Source organism: Lichenostomus cassidix, chromosome 5 (assembly GCF_008360975.1).
Source record: "Lichenostomus cassidix isolate B80296 chromosome 5, HeHo_3.0, whole genome shotgun sequence".
Taxonomy (NCBI): domain Eukaryota; kingdom Metazoa; phylum Chordata; class Aves; order Passeriformes; family Meliphagidae; genus Lichenostomus; species Lichenostomus cassidix.
The window spans coordinates 59,964,569-59,979,569 of NC_139486.1; the positions used below are offsets into that span (position 1 = coordinate 59,964,569).

At 46.4% G+C, this 15,001-nt stretch overlaps 2 protein-coding genes across 2 annotated transcripts; one reads left to right on the forward strand and one right to left on the reverse strand.

Moving 5' to 3' along the window:
- Nucleotides 1-2,914: 2,914 nt before the first annotated feature.
- Nucleotides 2,915-4,175, forward strand: LOC146436884 (olfactory receptor 8U9-like). The gene is made up of 2 exons (XM_085063852.1): nt 2,915-3,829; nt 4,152-4,175. Exons 1-2 carry the CDS (start codon nt 2,915-2,917, stop codon nt 4,173-4,175), a joined length of 939 nt encoding a protein of 312 aa, XP_084919978.1.
- Nucleotides 4,176-9,720: 5,545 nt separating this feature from the next.
- On the reverse strand, nt 9,721-10,647 carry LOC146436885 (olfactory receptor-like protein COR4). Its single transcript, XM_085063954.1, has one exon. It carries the CDS (start codon nt 10,645-10,647, stop codon nt 9,721-9,723), a length of 927 nt encoding a protein of 308 aa, XP_084920080.1.
- Between the last annotated feature and the right edge of the window lie 4,354 nt (nt 10,648-15,001).

Sequence of the window (15,001 nt, forward strand, 5' to 3'; positions counted from 1 at the left end):
GCATTGGGATCATTGAAGGTTTCTTGAAGAACCTCTCCAACAGCAAAATAACCTTTAATAGAATCATTATTTAATTTTTAAAGTGTATGTAACTTTACTTCAGGGTCAGTGGGTGAGTTTGCTCCAGGTGTCCATTGCCAGCAGCTTAGGCTGTCCTAATGAGCTCTGGATGGATCCCTGGAGCAGCCAGCTGGGATTACAGGAGGTGAGGGCTGCTCCAAGCCTCCAGGTAATGAATGAACCCAAAAGGATCCCAGGCTACTCCTGCCTTGGCACCAGCAGGCCTGCACAGGTCTGACCCACCTGTCAGCACACAATCCAGAGTCCATTAAACCTTCTTATTCTGCTCCAGGTATTCCCAGGAATAGCTCAGATGCCCACACAGTTTTGTTCCAAAGATGGGATTTATCTATCAGTTAGCAGTAATGTGAAGCACATCCTCTGATATCTTAGGTGGAATTAGAGGGATCAAGACACTCCGGGCAGCCTGGAAGAGGATGTTCCATGTCCAAAGGAGACCACACAGGGCCACATAGAATCCTGGAATGGTTTGGGTTGGAAGGGGCATTAAAAATCATCCAGCTGGTACTGATGTTTTGGTTGGGTGTAGCTCTGAAAACAATGATATTTTAACATCAGCATTGGAATTTGGTGAGTTTCTGTGCCAACATTTCACCCCTGAGTCCCATTAGTTCCTGCTATATTACCAATTCTTCCAGGCAAAACTTCAAACAACCCCTCTTTTCTCAAAGTAATAAATGAACCCAGGAAATCCAGTTATTTCCAAAAGAAACCTTTGATACTTGGAAAAGGACAACGAAGAAGGCAAAACAACTTGTAAAAAAAGCAAAATAATTATCAAGTAATTAAATATAAACCTTTGAACTGTTTATCACTAAATCCTTCCTCTCCCTTTGTGCATGTTCCCAGAAAAGTGGCAATTTTTGCTTTCATGACCATTTCTCCTCCACATCAGACCTACTCTATCTCTCTCCAGGACTGTATTGCACCAAATTACCACCAACTTCCTCCAAAACCTTATTTTTCCACCTTCCAGCTTGCTTTATAAATAACAACCAGATTTATTCCAAGTCTCCTGATGTTCTCTCAGCCAATACTCCAGGCCACCAAGTGAGCAGGTGATGATGAGGCAGGTCCAAGGTTGACCTAAATTCTATATGGTTTTATTTATCAGTTATTCATTTTAATTATTAATCCAGTTTATCAAACCGTTAAATTATTTATCACTCACACTGGATAAAGTTCAGAACAATAAATTCAAGTTTTATACTCTTTTCTGAGCTCCAGGACACTGAAACTTCTGAAAGCCAACTCAGTCCTGGGTCTGAGTTGGGTCCCTGATCAAGGCATGGTGCAGATAAAAGGAATGCAGGGATGTGCACATGTTGTGAAACTGACAACCAGGACTTCTCCAGGATAAGTCCTGAGGGGAACAAACTCCTCGGGCTGAGCTTCAATAGAGTTTGTGGGTCAAGGGTGTGGATGGAGCCCCCAGATGGGGTGATTAATGCAGATTAGTTCACTCTGAGACAATTAATCATTGCCTCCAAGTGTCCAGAGCCACTTGCTCAGGTAGGACATTCGGGCTGCAGGCACTTCAGTGTGGATAATCCCATCCTTGAAGGAAAACTGGGCTGTTAGGTGTCCACAGAGGGACATCAGCAGCTCCAGAGCTGGGGCCAGAGATGCTTTGTGTGACACTTGGGGACTCTCTGACCAGCTGGTCATCGCTGCTGCCATGTGTCCTGGTGGCTCCTGCACATGAAAGATTTGAGATCCCTGGAGCACAATGGGTTTCAGAATTCCATGTTATCCCTTTTTGTGTGCTCTTTTCTTTGTTTATCTGCTCTGCCATGAGGAAGACCGAGGGTTTTATCCCAGGAGGGCAGAGGGAACATATTTACAGCCCTGCCACCCACAGGCTCAGCTGTTGGAGTCAGGGAAGGAGCACATCTCTCTCCACATCAGCCTGGATGTTCTCTGCTGCATTTGGGATAAACCCTTGGCTCCAATCACCACAGCGAGGGCACAGGAGGAGCTGTAAATCCAAAAGAAAGAAGTTGACTTCCTTCTTCATGTCCTCCCATCCCCTTTTTTTGGGTCTCTGTCAGAAAACAGCCTTGCAAAAGTAGGAGTTTTTATAATAAATGGGAGTAATGGCTTATGCAGCTTGGCTTTTATTTTTCTTAGGCAGCTGAAGCAACATAAATGGATTTATGGAAGTATTAAGGGTGAGTCTTATTTAGTTATAAAGAATTGTCAGCAGAATACAGTTGTTAAATCAGCCTTTGGAATTGGATTATTTTAATATTCATTCCCATTTCAGTGTTTTATCTTCATTCCCATGGTTTTTGGATGTTTCAGCCTGCTGGAGCTCAGAAAGGTATAAAACATGAATTTACCAATGTGAATTTTACCCAGTGTGAATGATATATAACAGTTTGATAGACTGCATTAATAATTAAAAGCCAAGGGAAAATGTTCTTAATGTGATGTAATGTGGGATTTCACTTGGATTAGGACTTTCTTCTGCTCCAGGTTTATGTGATCTCTGATGAGGCTCCTCCAAGGTAACTTCTGAAACAAATTTCTTTCAAACCAAAAGGGAATAAATATCTGATTCTTTTATGGAATAAATCCAAACTTTTATGCATCTGAGCACAAATAAGCAAATTTGCCATTCGTGTTGCTTTAAGATACGTGTTCTTTTCTAAGCACCTCAACTGGTAAGTAAAAAAGTCTAGAATTTATTTTTGGAAAACCTATGGAATATACCAACCAGTGACAATTAAAGCAGTGACTGATTGCAGCTAAATATTGCCCAAAAGAGAAACTCTGAGGTTTACCATTTTGATGCATTTGTTCTCTTTGTCTCAGCAGGTAACACCCAGCCATGGGAGGAAACCATACGCAGCTCACATTCATCCTCCTGGGAATTACAGATGCTCCCTGGGCTCAGGCCCCTCTTTTTGGGCTCTTTCTGCTGATTTACATCATCACTTTGGTGGGGAACATCGGGCTGATGCTCTTGGTTTGGGTCTCTCACAGCCTCCACTCCCCCATGTACTTCTTCCTCACTCATTTGTCCCTGGCTGACGTCTGCTATTCCACCGTCATCTCCCCCAAAATGCTCACGGGCCTGTTGTTTGGGAATAAAACCATTTCCTGGGCGGGCTGTGTGACACAATTCCACCTCTTTGCTCTCTTTGCCACGGCCGAGTGTCACCTCCTGGCTGCCATGGCCTACGACCGGCTCGTGGCCATCTGCCACCCCCTGCTTTACGCCACGGCCGCGTCCCCCCGCGCCTGCTGGCAGCTGGTGGCCTGGTCCTACCTCGTGGCCTCCCTCAGCGCCCTCATCTACACCAGCTGCACCTTTGGGGGCTCCTTCTGTGGGCCCTGCCGGGTCGACCACTTCTTCTGTGATGCCGGCCCTGTGCTGAGGCTGGCCTGCTCCAACACCCACGGCAGTGAGGTCACCATCTTTGCCCTGGTCATGGCCAACGGGCTGGGCACTGGTGTGGTCATCCTGCTCTCCTATGGCCGCGTCCTCCACACCATCCTGGGGATGCACTTGGTGCCCAGCAGGGCCAGAGCCTTCTGCACCTGCACCTCCCACCTGGTGTCTGTGTTGGTGTTCTACGGGACGCTGCTCTTCGTGTACCTGCAGCCAGCGTCCCGGCATGGCAGCCAGGGTAAGGTGGCCTCTGTCTTCTACACCGTGCTCAGCCCCATGCTCAACCCTTTCATCTACAGCCTGAGGAACAGGGAGGTGAAGGCAGCACTGGGGAAGTGCAGGAGGAGGATGGTAAACTGCTGCTGGCATCAAAGAAGTGCAGCTCAGGGAATCAGGGAATCCTGGAATGCTTTGGGTTGGAAGGGACCTGAAAGATCATCTGGTCCAGCACACCATGGGCAGGGACACCTTCCACTAGGCCAGGCTGATCCAAACCCCATCCCACCCAGCCTGGAACTCTTCCAGGGATCCAGGGGCAGCCACAGCTTCTCTGGACAACCTGTGCCAGTGCCTCACCATTCCCTTAGGGAAGAATTTCTTCCCAGTATCCCATCTAACCCTACTCTCAGCTTAAAGCCTTTCCCCATTGTCATGCCACTGTGTGCCTTTGTAGAAACAAACCATTCATCTAAAGTAAGAGATGATCCATTAAAATAATTTGATATGTCCCTGATCCTCACAATTTTATATATGCTCTTCCACAGTTCCTCACAAAACTCAATTACAATATTTATCCTGGAGAAATAAACCTCACAGTCACATCTTCCTTGGAAGGAAACAAGAGTGGGAGCCTCAAACTTGAATTGAATTCCCTTTCCAGCCACGAGGCTGTCAGAAGAAACTACTCAGAATGGTTCTGGAGTATTACTCCAATTATTCTTCTCTTTCTCATAGGATGCACAAATCACAATTTTATTGATTTTTAACTTATTTTGCACTGATGAATGTGTATTTTTCTTGCAAGACTATTGTCCTTATCCCTAAACTCCAATAAAATTCCTTGTTGTTACCTGTGAGTTACTTATTAGAGCAGAGCTGCTGGGGTGGAAGGGAGCATTTGGGAAGAGCAAGAGTATTTTAACATTTGATTGGTAAAAAAACAAGATAAAAGGCTTAAAAAGTGCGTTTTTGTTCTGGCTTAGAAGGATCAAAGCTGATGGGACTTGGGATCTCAAGATACACCTTGGAATATCAAGGGGAATGCAAGTGTTCAAGTGCCAAAACATACCTTGAAAACCTAACAGATGTATTTCACCCCAAATTTAAGTGCATGTCTAGTTTCCATAGGTGAAAGAATCCTCAACACCTGATCCATGGATAGCTGGGAGCTGTTTGGGTATGGAAAAGGCCCTGAAAAACCCAAACCCAACAGTTCTCCAAATCATGGCTCATTAAAGAAGGTACAGGAATGGCCACAGCACTGGGGAGAGACCAGCAATCCTTCATCTTTTCCTGGCCTGGAAAAAACTCCCAATTTCTGGCCATCCTAATGAATTCCAAAGGCTATCTGTTGGGTTTAAGGGCAAACTGAGTGCAATCTTGCAACTTCCTTTCACCATTTGGGTGGTCAGGATAAGCTCAGCAGAGATGTCCACCTCTTCCTCCTCTTCTCCAACTTGTCCCCCACCTGTTGACACCTTTGTGGGGTGGGAAGAGTTCTGACTGCACAGAGGGACAGGCCTTGGCTGTGGCAGGGAAAGGTGGAAACTGGAATATTTTCCCTTTGTTACTGTGTTGTGAAGATGTCATGTTCTGAGGAGTCATGTGGGAATTAAATTCCTTTTGAAAAGTAGATGGATGGTGAAGAGTGTCTATCAGTTCTGGAAACAAACAGCATGAGAAGAGATGTTTTAGGGCTGGGGGCTGCTACCTGGGAAAGGTGGATCTGGACTGGATTAAAAGAGTTGGAATAAATGTAATTAAATGACAAAGGGCTTGGCAAGAGAGAGACTTTAGATATCAAAATTGGGTGGGAAGGGAATTTAAAGCTCATCCCATTCCAACCCCCTGCCATGGGCAGGAACACCTTCCACTAGACCAGGTTGCTCCAAGCCCTGTCCAGCATGGCCTACAACACTTCCAGGGATGGGGCAGCCACAGCTTCTCTGGGAAACCTGTGCCTCACCACCTTCACAGGGAGGAATTTCTCCCCGCTATGCAATGCAAGTCCACTCTCCTTCAGTTTAAGATTGTCAGGTTGAAATGAAGAATTAAGAAAGCCCACCAGCTGGTCTGAGCTCCAGATCCCACCACCATCCAACCAGTGGGCCATGAGCTCCAGGTGCCACCATCCAGGTGCTCACAGCTATTTCCACAAGTGATGCTGTTCCCATTCCCAGAGGAAGAAGTGATCCTGGGAGACCAACCACCCTTCAAGGAATCATCAGCTTAACAAGATCTTCTGGGCTTTGCCAGGAAAGTTTCCAAATCATCAAGGAAGCTTCTCAGAGGGCTTTTAAACAACTTCTGTCATCCTTCTTAACAAGCCACGAGAGACTAATTAGCAAGGGGAAACCATGGAGAAACTTTCTTCCTTGTTAAAGACAAAGTGAACTTCTCCAGCTGCTTTGTTTGCCACATCCAGGAGACAAAGAGCTGCAGGGTCAGTGTGGTGGGATTGTGACTGTGTTGAGGGACCTTCAAGCCCATCCCATTCCAACCCACTTCCAAGGGCAGGGATGCTTCCCACTATCCCAGGCTGCTCCAAGCCCTGTCCAAGCTGGTCTGGAACTCTTCCAGGGATCCAGGGACAGCCACAGATTCTCTGGGCAACCTGTGCCTGGGCCTCCCCAGCCTCACAATAGGGAAAAATTTCTTCTCCATACCCAATTGAAAAGCTCTGACAGTGTGAAGCTATTTCCCCTCATCCTGTCACTCCAGACCCTTGCCCAGAGTCCCTCTGCAGCTCTCCTGGAGCCCCTTTAGGCTCTTCAAGAGGCTCTCAGCTCTCACCCCTGAGATGAAATTCCCACCTACAGGCTGAGCTCAGACATGGGTTACTGCTGGCTTAGCAGCTGGACTCCATGATCTTGGAAGGCTTTTCCCACCAAAATAATTCTGGGGTGCTGTAAATGCTTTTACCCCATATTTGCTGCTGGTCAGCATTCCTGCCTCTCCTGTTGGCTTCTGGGCTCAGTTTCACTGTAGTTCCCACCATTTGTTCTTCCTTCCTTCCTTCCTCTGTGCCTCATGATTTATTTTAGAGGGGAAACCACACAATTACCCAAAACTAAGCAAAACCAATTTAATAATAAAACCAAAATAGGATCAAAATGACAGGACAGAGAGCAGTGGTGGGAAATTCCACCAGAAACCATGGGAGATGCCAGATGATGGCTCTCAGCTCCCTGAGCATGCTTGGGCCTTGAGTTTGGTCACTGCCCACTCTGTGGTGGTACACAGGAAATTTCCCTTGGAAATTAATGACTGTGGAAGCAGCTCCATAAGGAGGAGACTTGCACTAGTAAATAAACACCACTACTTTCAGGAAGTTCAATGGAAGCGTGAGGTTTTATGTCCCACTTCTTTGTATAGATGTAATTATATATATAATGCAGATTTGTATGTAGAAAGGTCTTAATATATACACTTCTTTATCTATATAAAGAAAACTTGTATTTAAATTTTTTCCTGAAAATATATATAATCTTAAAATATATAAATTAAACTTTTGAAAGATACAATTTGTCTCTTGGTATCACAGGGAATTAAAAAGAACTGGTGCAAGAAATGGGGATTCCAGGACTGGGACACAGATCAGGATCTGAAGAAGTGCTGCAAGGGCTCATTGGGAAGAAGGCAAAACACATCAGGAATTTGTCTGCTGCAATTTATTTTTACATGATGGGATATCCTGATATCTGAAAACCCAGGCAGTCAGAACCAGGTATCAAAGAGAGTCAAAGTCATGTTTATGTGAGCAAAGACAAAAATGTCTTTTCTTTTACCCATAAAAGAGGGAAATGGTCCCATAGTAGCTGTAATAAGAACAGATGAAGATGAAGATGATGAAGATGAAGATGGAGACGTATGCTTCAAAATGGCTGCAGGAGACTCAGCTGCAGTCATCTGCACTGGCCAGAGAATCCTGGAATGGCTGGGGTTGGCAGGAACCTTAAAGCTCATCTCATTCCAAGCCCCTGCCCTGGGCAGGGACACAGGATAACCCAGGAAGAAAATGTGTCCATCAGGAGGAAACATCGATGCTGGATGTTCCACCATCTTCCCACATCGTGATTCCAGCTCCTCTCATGGTCAAATGCTTGACCACAGAAGATGGACGCAGTTTACCCCCATTTTAACAATCCCCACCTGCACAAAGAGCCAAAACCTTTTGGGTTTGAGAGCAGCAGCTCCAACATGAAGCCACAGCTCACAGAGCGATGGCACCATGGCCACAGACTCGGAGTTTCAGTCACTGTGGCTCATGTTCCTGTTTAAAGGTCAGGTGATGGTCAAGGTAAGACCAGTGGGACACAAAGCCATTGAATGTCTTCTCAAAATATTAATCAGATTTTAAATATTTTTCAAATATTTTTAAAAATTATTTAATATCACCAAACCATGGTTGTAAGGCCCTGGAAGAAGGACAGTTACTCTGGGGTTTATGGTTTAAGTGTCTTAATGTTCTCTTAATATTTATGGAGGTTTGATGTTTTAAATAAAACATTAAAATAATCTTTCATTGCCAGCAGTGAGGGAAGTAAGATGACAACTCAATATGAGTGATGAGCAAGCTCCGTTTATTTCACTGTATGCATGGCTTATATACTGTTACAGATGCTTATGCTTACTAGTCACTATTTCATTGGTTAAGCACAAAGGTTACAATCTGCATACCATTGCATTCCATTCTCACAATTGCAGGGTTCCTCCTAATTTTTTTTAATCTCAAGTTTTTCTACGGTACTTTTCCCACGGTAATTTCCCAGAGCTCAAGGGCACTCTGTCCTTGGGCTCCTGCCCTGTCAGCATTTATCTTACTGCTCTGGCCTGTATGGCTTCCTTCAGCTAGCACTGGCTTTGCTCACACAAGCCCTCTAAGAATCCGTGGCCGTGGTCTTGAAGCCATTCTTCAACATTTCATTTTATTTAAAGAAAAGATGTACAATCTTCCCTGCACCTAAATTAAGCAATGCCATGAGTAGGACAGTTACAGAGGATCAGAAGGGTGGGAGAACACCAGGAGTTACACACAGAGGTCCCAGTTCATGGTCCTGATCACAGAGTCAGGGAATTGGTTAGGCTGGAAAAGTCCTCTAGGATCACCAAGTCCAACCATTCCCCCAGCACTGCCAAGGCCACCACTAATCCATGTCACCAGGTGCCACATCCACAAAGCTCTTAAATCCCTCCAGGGATGGGGATTCCACCACTGCCCTGGGAAGCCTGTTCCAGGGCTGGACAGCCTTTTCCATGGAGGATTTTTCCCTCTATCCAACCTAAACCTCTGCTGGTGCAACTTGAGGACTTTGTCTCCACATCTGGGGATGTGAGTTTGAGGACATTTGGGGTCACTGCCATGGGGGTCAGCAGAGCCAAAAAGAGAGGAACAGGAGCATGAATAGTTCAGGGGGATTTATCCAGGCAGATGGATTAAATATTAACAAGGGAATTACCAATAGGCTTTGGGGACAAAGGATTCAGCTGGCTGATCCTGAGTGCCTGTGAATTGTGTGTCATTAATAAATCAGCCAACTACATTGATCCTGGTTTGATTTAATCCAACCGAGGATTAGTTCCATCCTCGCTATTCCATCTCTCTAGGAGAGCCCCATCACTCTGTATTTCAGCATGGACCTGGCACAGGGTGAGAAAATACACTAATTGAGGGATTTTTGCTTTTTTTCACATATGCAATGTTTGTGCACCAAAACATTAACACCAAACCTTTCACAGAATCTTGGGATGGTTTGGGTCAGAAGGGACCTTAAGGCTCATCCAGTTCTGCTGCCCTGCCAAGAGGAGGGATACCTTCCACTAGACCAGGCTTCTCCAAACCTCATCCAAACACCCAAATTGGAGTGAAATTGCTCTTCTCATCTGATATTAAATCAACCAGCACACCATCTAAGTCAAAGTACAAAAGACACCGAAACTGTCCCTCTGAGATATTTAACAAAACTCCCAGGATATCACCAGCATCTCCATTTTATTTAGTCATTATGTTACAACATCCAAGCTTATTTTATGTCCTTGAGTCTTCTCAAAGCCTCCTTCACCTCCTGGTTCCTCAGGCTGTAGATCCAGGGGTTCAGCATGGGGGTCACCATGGTATAGAGCACAGCAGCCCATTTATCTCCTCCCCTGGAGGTGCCTGACCTGGGGATTAAGTACATGAAAATCAATGCCCCATAGAAGGTGGTGACGGTGATGAGGTGGGAGGCACAGGTGGAGAAGGCTTTGCGCTTGCCCTGGGCTGATCTAATGCTCAGGATGGTGGAGATGATGGCCACATAGGACACCAGGACCACCAGGAGGCTGGGAACACCGAGTAAAGATGATAAAGTCCTCTGGATGATGAGGCTGAGGGTGTTGTCAGAGGTGGAGAGTGAGATCAGCAGGGAAATGTCACAGAAGAACAGATGGATGGCACTGGAGCCACAGAAGAACAAGCTGGACATGCCGATGGTTTGTGCCACACCATTGGTCAGCCCCAGGAGGTAGCACCCGGTGACCAGGCGGAAGCAGCGCTCTGGGGACATGACAAGGGGGTAGAGCAGGGGGTGGCAAATGGCCACATATCGATCATAGGCCATTGTGGCCAGCAGAGAGCACTCAGTGGCCCCAAACAGGTCAAAACTGAACACCTGAGCCATGCACCCAGCATAAGTGATTCCCTTCCTCCTCAACAAAACCCCAACCAACATTCTGGGGGTGACAAGGGTAGAAGTGCAGAGGTTCACAAATGCCAGGTTGCCCAGGAAATAATACATGGGGGAGCGGAGAGTGGGACTGACTCTGATCAAGGCAATCATCCCCAGGTTTCCCAGGATGGTGACAAGGTAAATGAGCAGGAACAGAAGGAATTGGGCAACCTGAGTCGCCGGGTTCTTGGTGAATCCTGCCAAGATGAACTCTGTTGCTTGGGTGCAATTCCATCCTGACATTCCTTCAAAGTGTGTTCTCTCTGTGAACTCCTTGCTGGACATTTCTTCCAGGAGGAAAACCCTCTTTCCAGTGGGATCTGCTTGAAGGCAACCCTACAGGATCTAAAGTGAGAGTTTAGGTACAGATTAATTAGGAAAACCTGGGCAGAAGTCAAGGCACAGTTAGGGAGAAGCTGTTGGTTACACAACCCTGAGTAGCTTTACCTTGGTGCTGCCTTTAATCCCCTGAGTGTGTTCACTCTGGGACTTTGAGATCATCCAGCACAACCTGTAACATGGAGAAACCCAATAAAAGCTGTAAAAGACAGCACAGAATTGATTATTCATCCTTGTGTTGGCATCTGCCAAACACCTGCTTTGTCTGTCTTTTCTATAGAATCCCAGAAGTGTTTGGGTTGGAAGGGATCTTGCAGACCATCTCATTCTACCCCCACTCCATGTGCAGGGACATGTTCCATTAGACCAGGTTGCTCCAAGCCCCCTCCAACCTGGCCTTGAACACTTCCAGGGATCCAGGGGCTTCCAAAACTTCCTGACTAATGAAGCCTCCCCTCCCTCCTGGACACACTCTTTTGGCTCTAAAAGATTCTCCCAGCTCTTTGCCCTGGTCCTGCAGCCTTCAAATGAAAATGTGCAACACCCAAAGCTCAGCAACCTCCTCCTGAAAGCATTTTCTTGGGGAAATATTTTAAAAATCACCTTTTAGGTGTGCATTATATCAGCAATGGTAAGATCCGCAAGGGTTCCTTACAGGAAATATTCCAGTCCTCATCCAGGAGCCCTTTGTGGTCAGTGAGGAGAAGTTTCCAGAGCAAGCATTCCAACGGGGTGTCCTCACCACACACCTGCTGTGCATAACCTGCATTTGGTGATAAGCCCTGAGTACGATGAGGAACTGGAGCCCAGGAGCCTCCAGGTAGGACCTGAGATGAAAACTGAAGGTGTTTCTTCTTAGCAAGAGAAAACAACAGGAGATGGGTGGCTCAGCATGCGCTGTCCTTGCTCATGGTTCTCCAGGATGATCTTCTCCTACATCTCTGCACTCTCCCTGCTTTCCTCCTGATGCTCTTGGAGGTGAATGTTAGGTGCACCTCCCTGGAACTCCGGAAAGGAGTCTGAAAATATACCCTTTGTCAGCAAACACCTTTGTTATTCCATGCAATTTGGGGATTTGGGGACTCTTGGAGCCCCAGGAGAGTGACAAAGCCCAAAGTGGGTTGTTATCTCTTCTCTGAGATTCTGAATTTCAAGGCAATTGCCCAGAGGAGATGATCTCACCTTGAGGGAGCTGCAGGGCTTTGGGGTTTCCCCAGAGCAACCACAGAGCAACACTGCACCTGTTGCGTCCAATTTTTGTGCACTTTTGGAGATTTTTCAGTTCCACAAATGGCATATTTGGCCTTGTAACACCAGGGAGCTGAGGGGGACCTCACTGGTGGGGCACAATCCCATGGGAGCTGGTATCCATCAGCAGTTCCAGGCACCAGAGATGATGAACCACCTTTCTACCCATTCTAAATTCCTTATGCCCAAACCACAGCTCACCTGTCCCATCTCTGGAAGTGTGCAAGGCCAGGCTAGAGAATCCTGGTCTACTGGGAGATGTCCCTGCCCATGGCAGGGGTGTGGAACAAGATGAGCTTTCAGGTCTCTTCCAAACCAAACCATTCCAGGATTCTATGAAGACTGGCTTCAAGAATCCAGGAGAATCACAGAATATGCTGAGTTGGAAGGGATTCACAAGGATCACAGAGTCCATCTCTCAGCCCCACACAGAACCATCCCCAAGAGTCACACCATGTGCCCAAGAGCATTGTTCCATTCACTCCTCTGATCTCTGCCAGGCTTGGTGCAGTGCCCACTGCCCTGGGGATCCTGTTCCAGTGCCCAACCATCCTCTGGGGGAAAAACCTTTTTCTAATATCCACCCTAAGCCTCCCCTGACTCGACTTCAGGCCATTCCTCTTCTAAGCATGCTTCCCTGTAAAATAGCCAATTTCATCCCTTCCTCCTTTATTCCTTGTATACAATCTCACAAAGAACACCACTGACCTTTGGGTCCTGCCCAATCATTTTCTGTAGGATATTCAGTGTCACATCCCTGAGCAGCCCAAGTGGACAAATCAGGGTTGTGAACATTAATTCAAAATGCATCTTGCACAAACAAATCTGAGCTCAAGATTAAGAACTCCTGAAGAGTCCCCTGAATCCAGGGTTACCCTGATGCTCCCTGGTTGTGCAAACACACCACCCAAGGAGCAGGGACTTGCTCAGTCTTTGTTTAAACAATTCCATTTTGTGATTTCCTTCATGCTGACTATAATCCTCTATCTCATCCCTCCTCACCTGCTGTCCATTAGCCTCGAATTCCATTTTTCATCTCCATGGCAGTCTCACATCTATCAATCCATCTGGGGAACCAGCCTCCTCAGAATCCATAGAATCCCAAACATCCCTATCCCATTTATCAGGATCCCACTGTACTCCTGCTCCTGCAATCCCTCTATTCACTTGGTTTTGCTCCACTCATCCCCTTCTTTACTTACACTCCTACTGCACCACCCCAACTCCAGAATTTTTGGCTACAGTCTGCTAAGTGTCCAACTCACCACCAAGCAGGTTATTCTGGAACTGTAACATTACCATTTGGTTGTGCAAATCACACACCTGTCACCTCATGTGGGAACATTCCAACAACACTTGTTCCTTCTGTTGGTGCTGCTTCTGATACACTGTTTGAAAAATCCATCCTTGTCTTCCCAAACCTAGCTCTTTTCCCCTTTTATTATGCAAATTATGGATTCATTTTATACATCCAGGGCTTCAGCTTCTTTTAATTAATTTCCTGACTGCTCACACAATCCTCCAACCATAGACCACTTGAGAACCAGTGAACGACAGGAAAGCTCATCCCATTCAGGAATTTTAAACGGGACCTATTCCTTACATTTAGGTTTGAAAAGTGACTTTTCTTTCTGATAGAGCCAGACTACATGAATTTTGTTCTGCCAGTGGGCAGGGTCAGCACCAAAACCACAGACACCAACTTCAGGAATTAAGTGTCATTTACTACAGCTCAAAGCAGCAAGGAATTACCAAAGGAGAAGCTCAGCAGTGCACCTCAGCATTGCTACCAAAGATTGCCTACAGGGATTACAAAGATACAGCACCAGCGACCTTAATATTTCATTGTCCTTCAGAGCTGCACAGCAGCTGGGGAAGCTCTTGTCACAGCCAAGCACTGGAGAGCCCCTGCCAGAACTGGGAATTCCTTTAGGTGAATCCACCCACAGGCAAAGAGGCTTCTGACTGTGCTGGGACAGAGCCCAGCTTGGACAGTGTGCAATAAACCAGATCACACAACTTCCAGTGTGGGAACATCTGGCTTCAGCCTCCTCCTGGGTTTCTCCCAAAGCCTGGCCAGGGTTCAGGGAGCATCCCAGGGAGTTGCCTTAGACCATGGACCTCCCAGCAAGGCCCCAGGGTTGATTTCAGGGCCTTGTGGAGCTTCTTAATACAGAAAGGTCAATACACGTTTTTTTAATGAGCAGATACCGAGATCCTTGCAGTAATGATCCTGTACATTTCATTAATGAGAGAACACACATACAACACCTGGTTTGAAGGTTCACCCAGAGCTCAACTTCAGCTCAAGGCTCTTGCTCAGGCCTCAGTGTTTCAGTAAGTCACAAGCTGTTTGAACCTCTGCAGAAAGCTTGCTCACATCTGCTGTGGAACCACACTTCAGGCAGCATTTCCTCTGCCCATCCCAGAGGATAATTAGCTGCCATTACAGAGTAATGACTGATCCTGGAATTACAGAAAGCAGGCAGAGGAAGGACGCTTTTACTTCCACCCAGAAAGTCAAAGGATAGAAAAAAATCATTAGGTGTACACCTGAGCAATCTCCTAAGCAGAACCAGGACATAAGATGCCAGTCACTCCTGACTTCCAAGGCAGTGCTGGGAGCTCTGGCACTCACCTTTAGTCCTTGTCTTGGACAGCAAGGCAATCCAAGGGACAGCAATCCAGGGTTCTGCTGCTTCTTCAAGGAGCTACCAAACAGCACTATTCTGGCTGAACACAGCAGCAAAACCAGCACACCCTTCCTTGGGCAAAACTCAAGCTGCTGTAAAGCTAGGAACACAAGACAAGCTTCCCTTTCCACTGAAGGATATTGATCCAGCTCTTCTGACATGTGGACATTTGAGACAGCAACCTGTAACACCTTGTAAAATCAAATCACATGCCCAGATGTTTTCCAGCTTGTGTCATTCAGCTCCTCACTTACCCTTCATAGTCTTCTGACAAGTGTATGCAGATGCTTTGCTTCTATCAAAAGTATTAACATCAG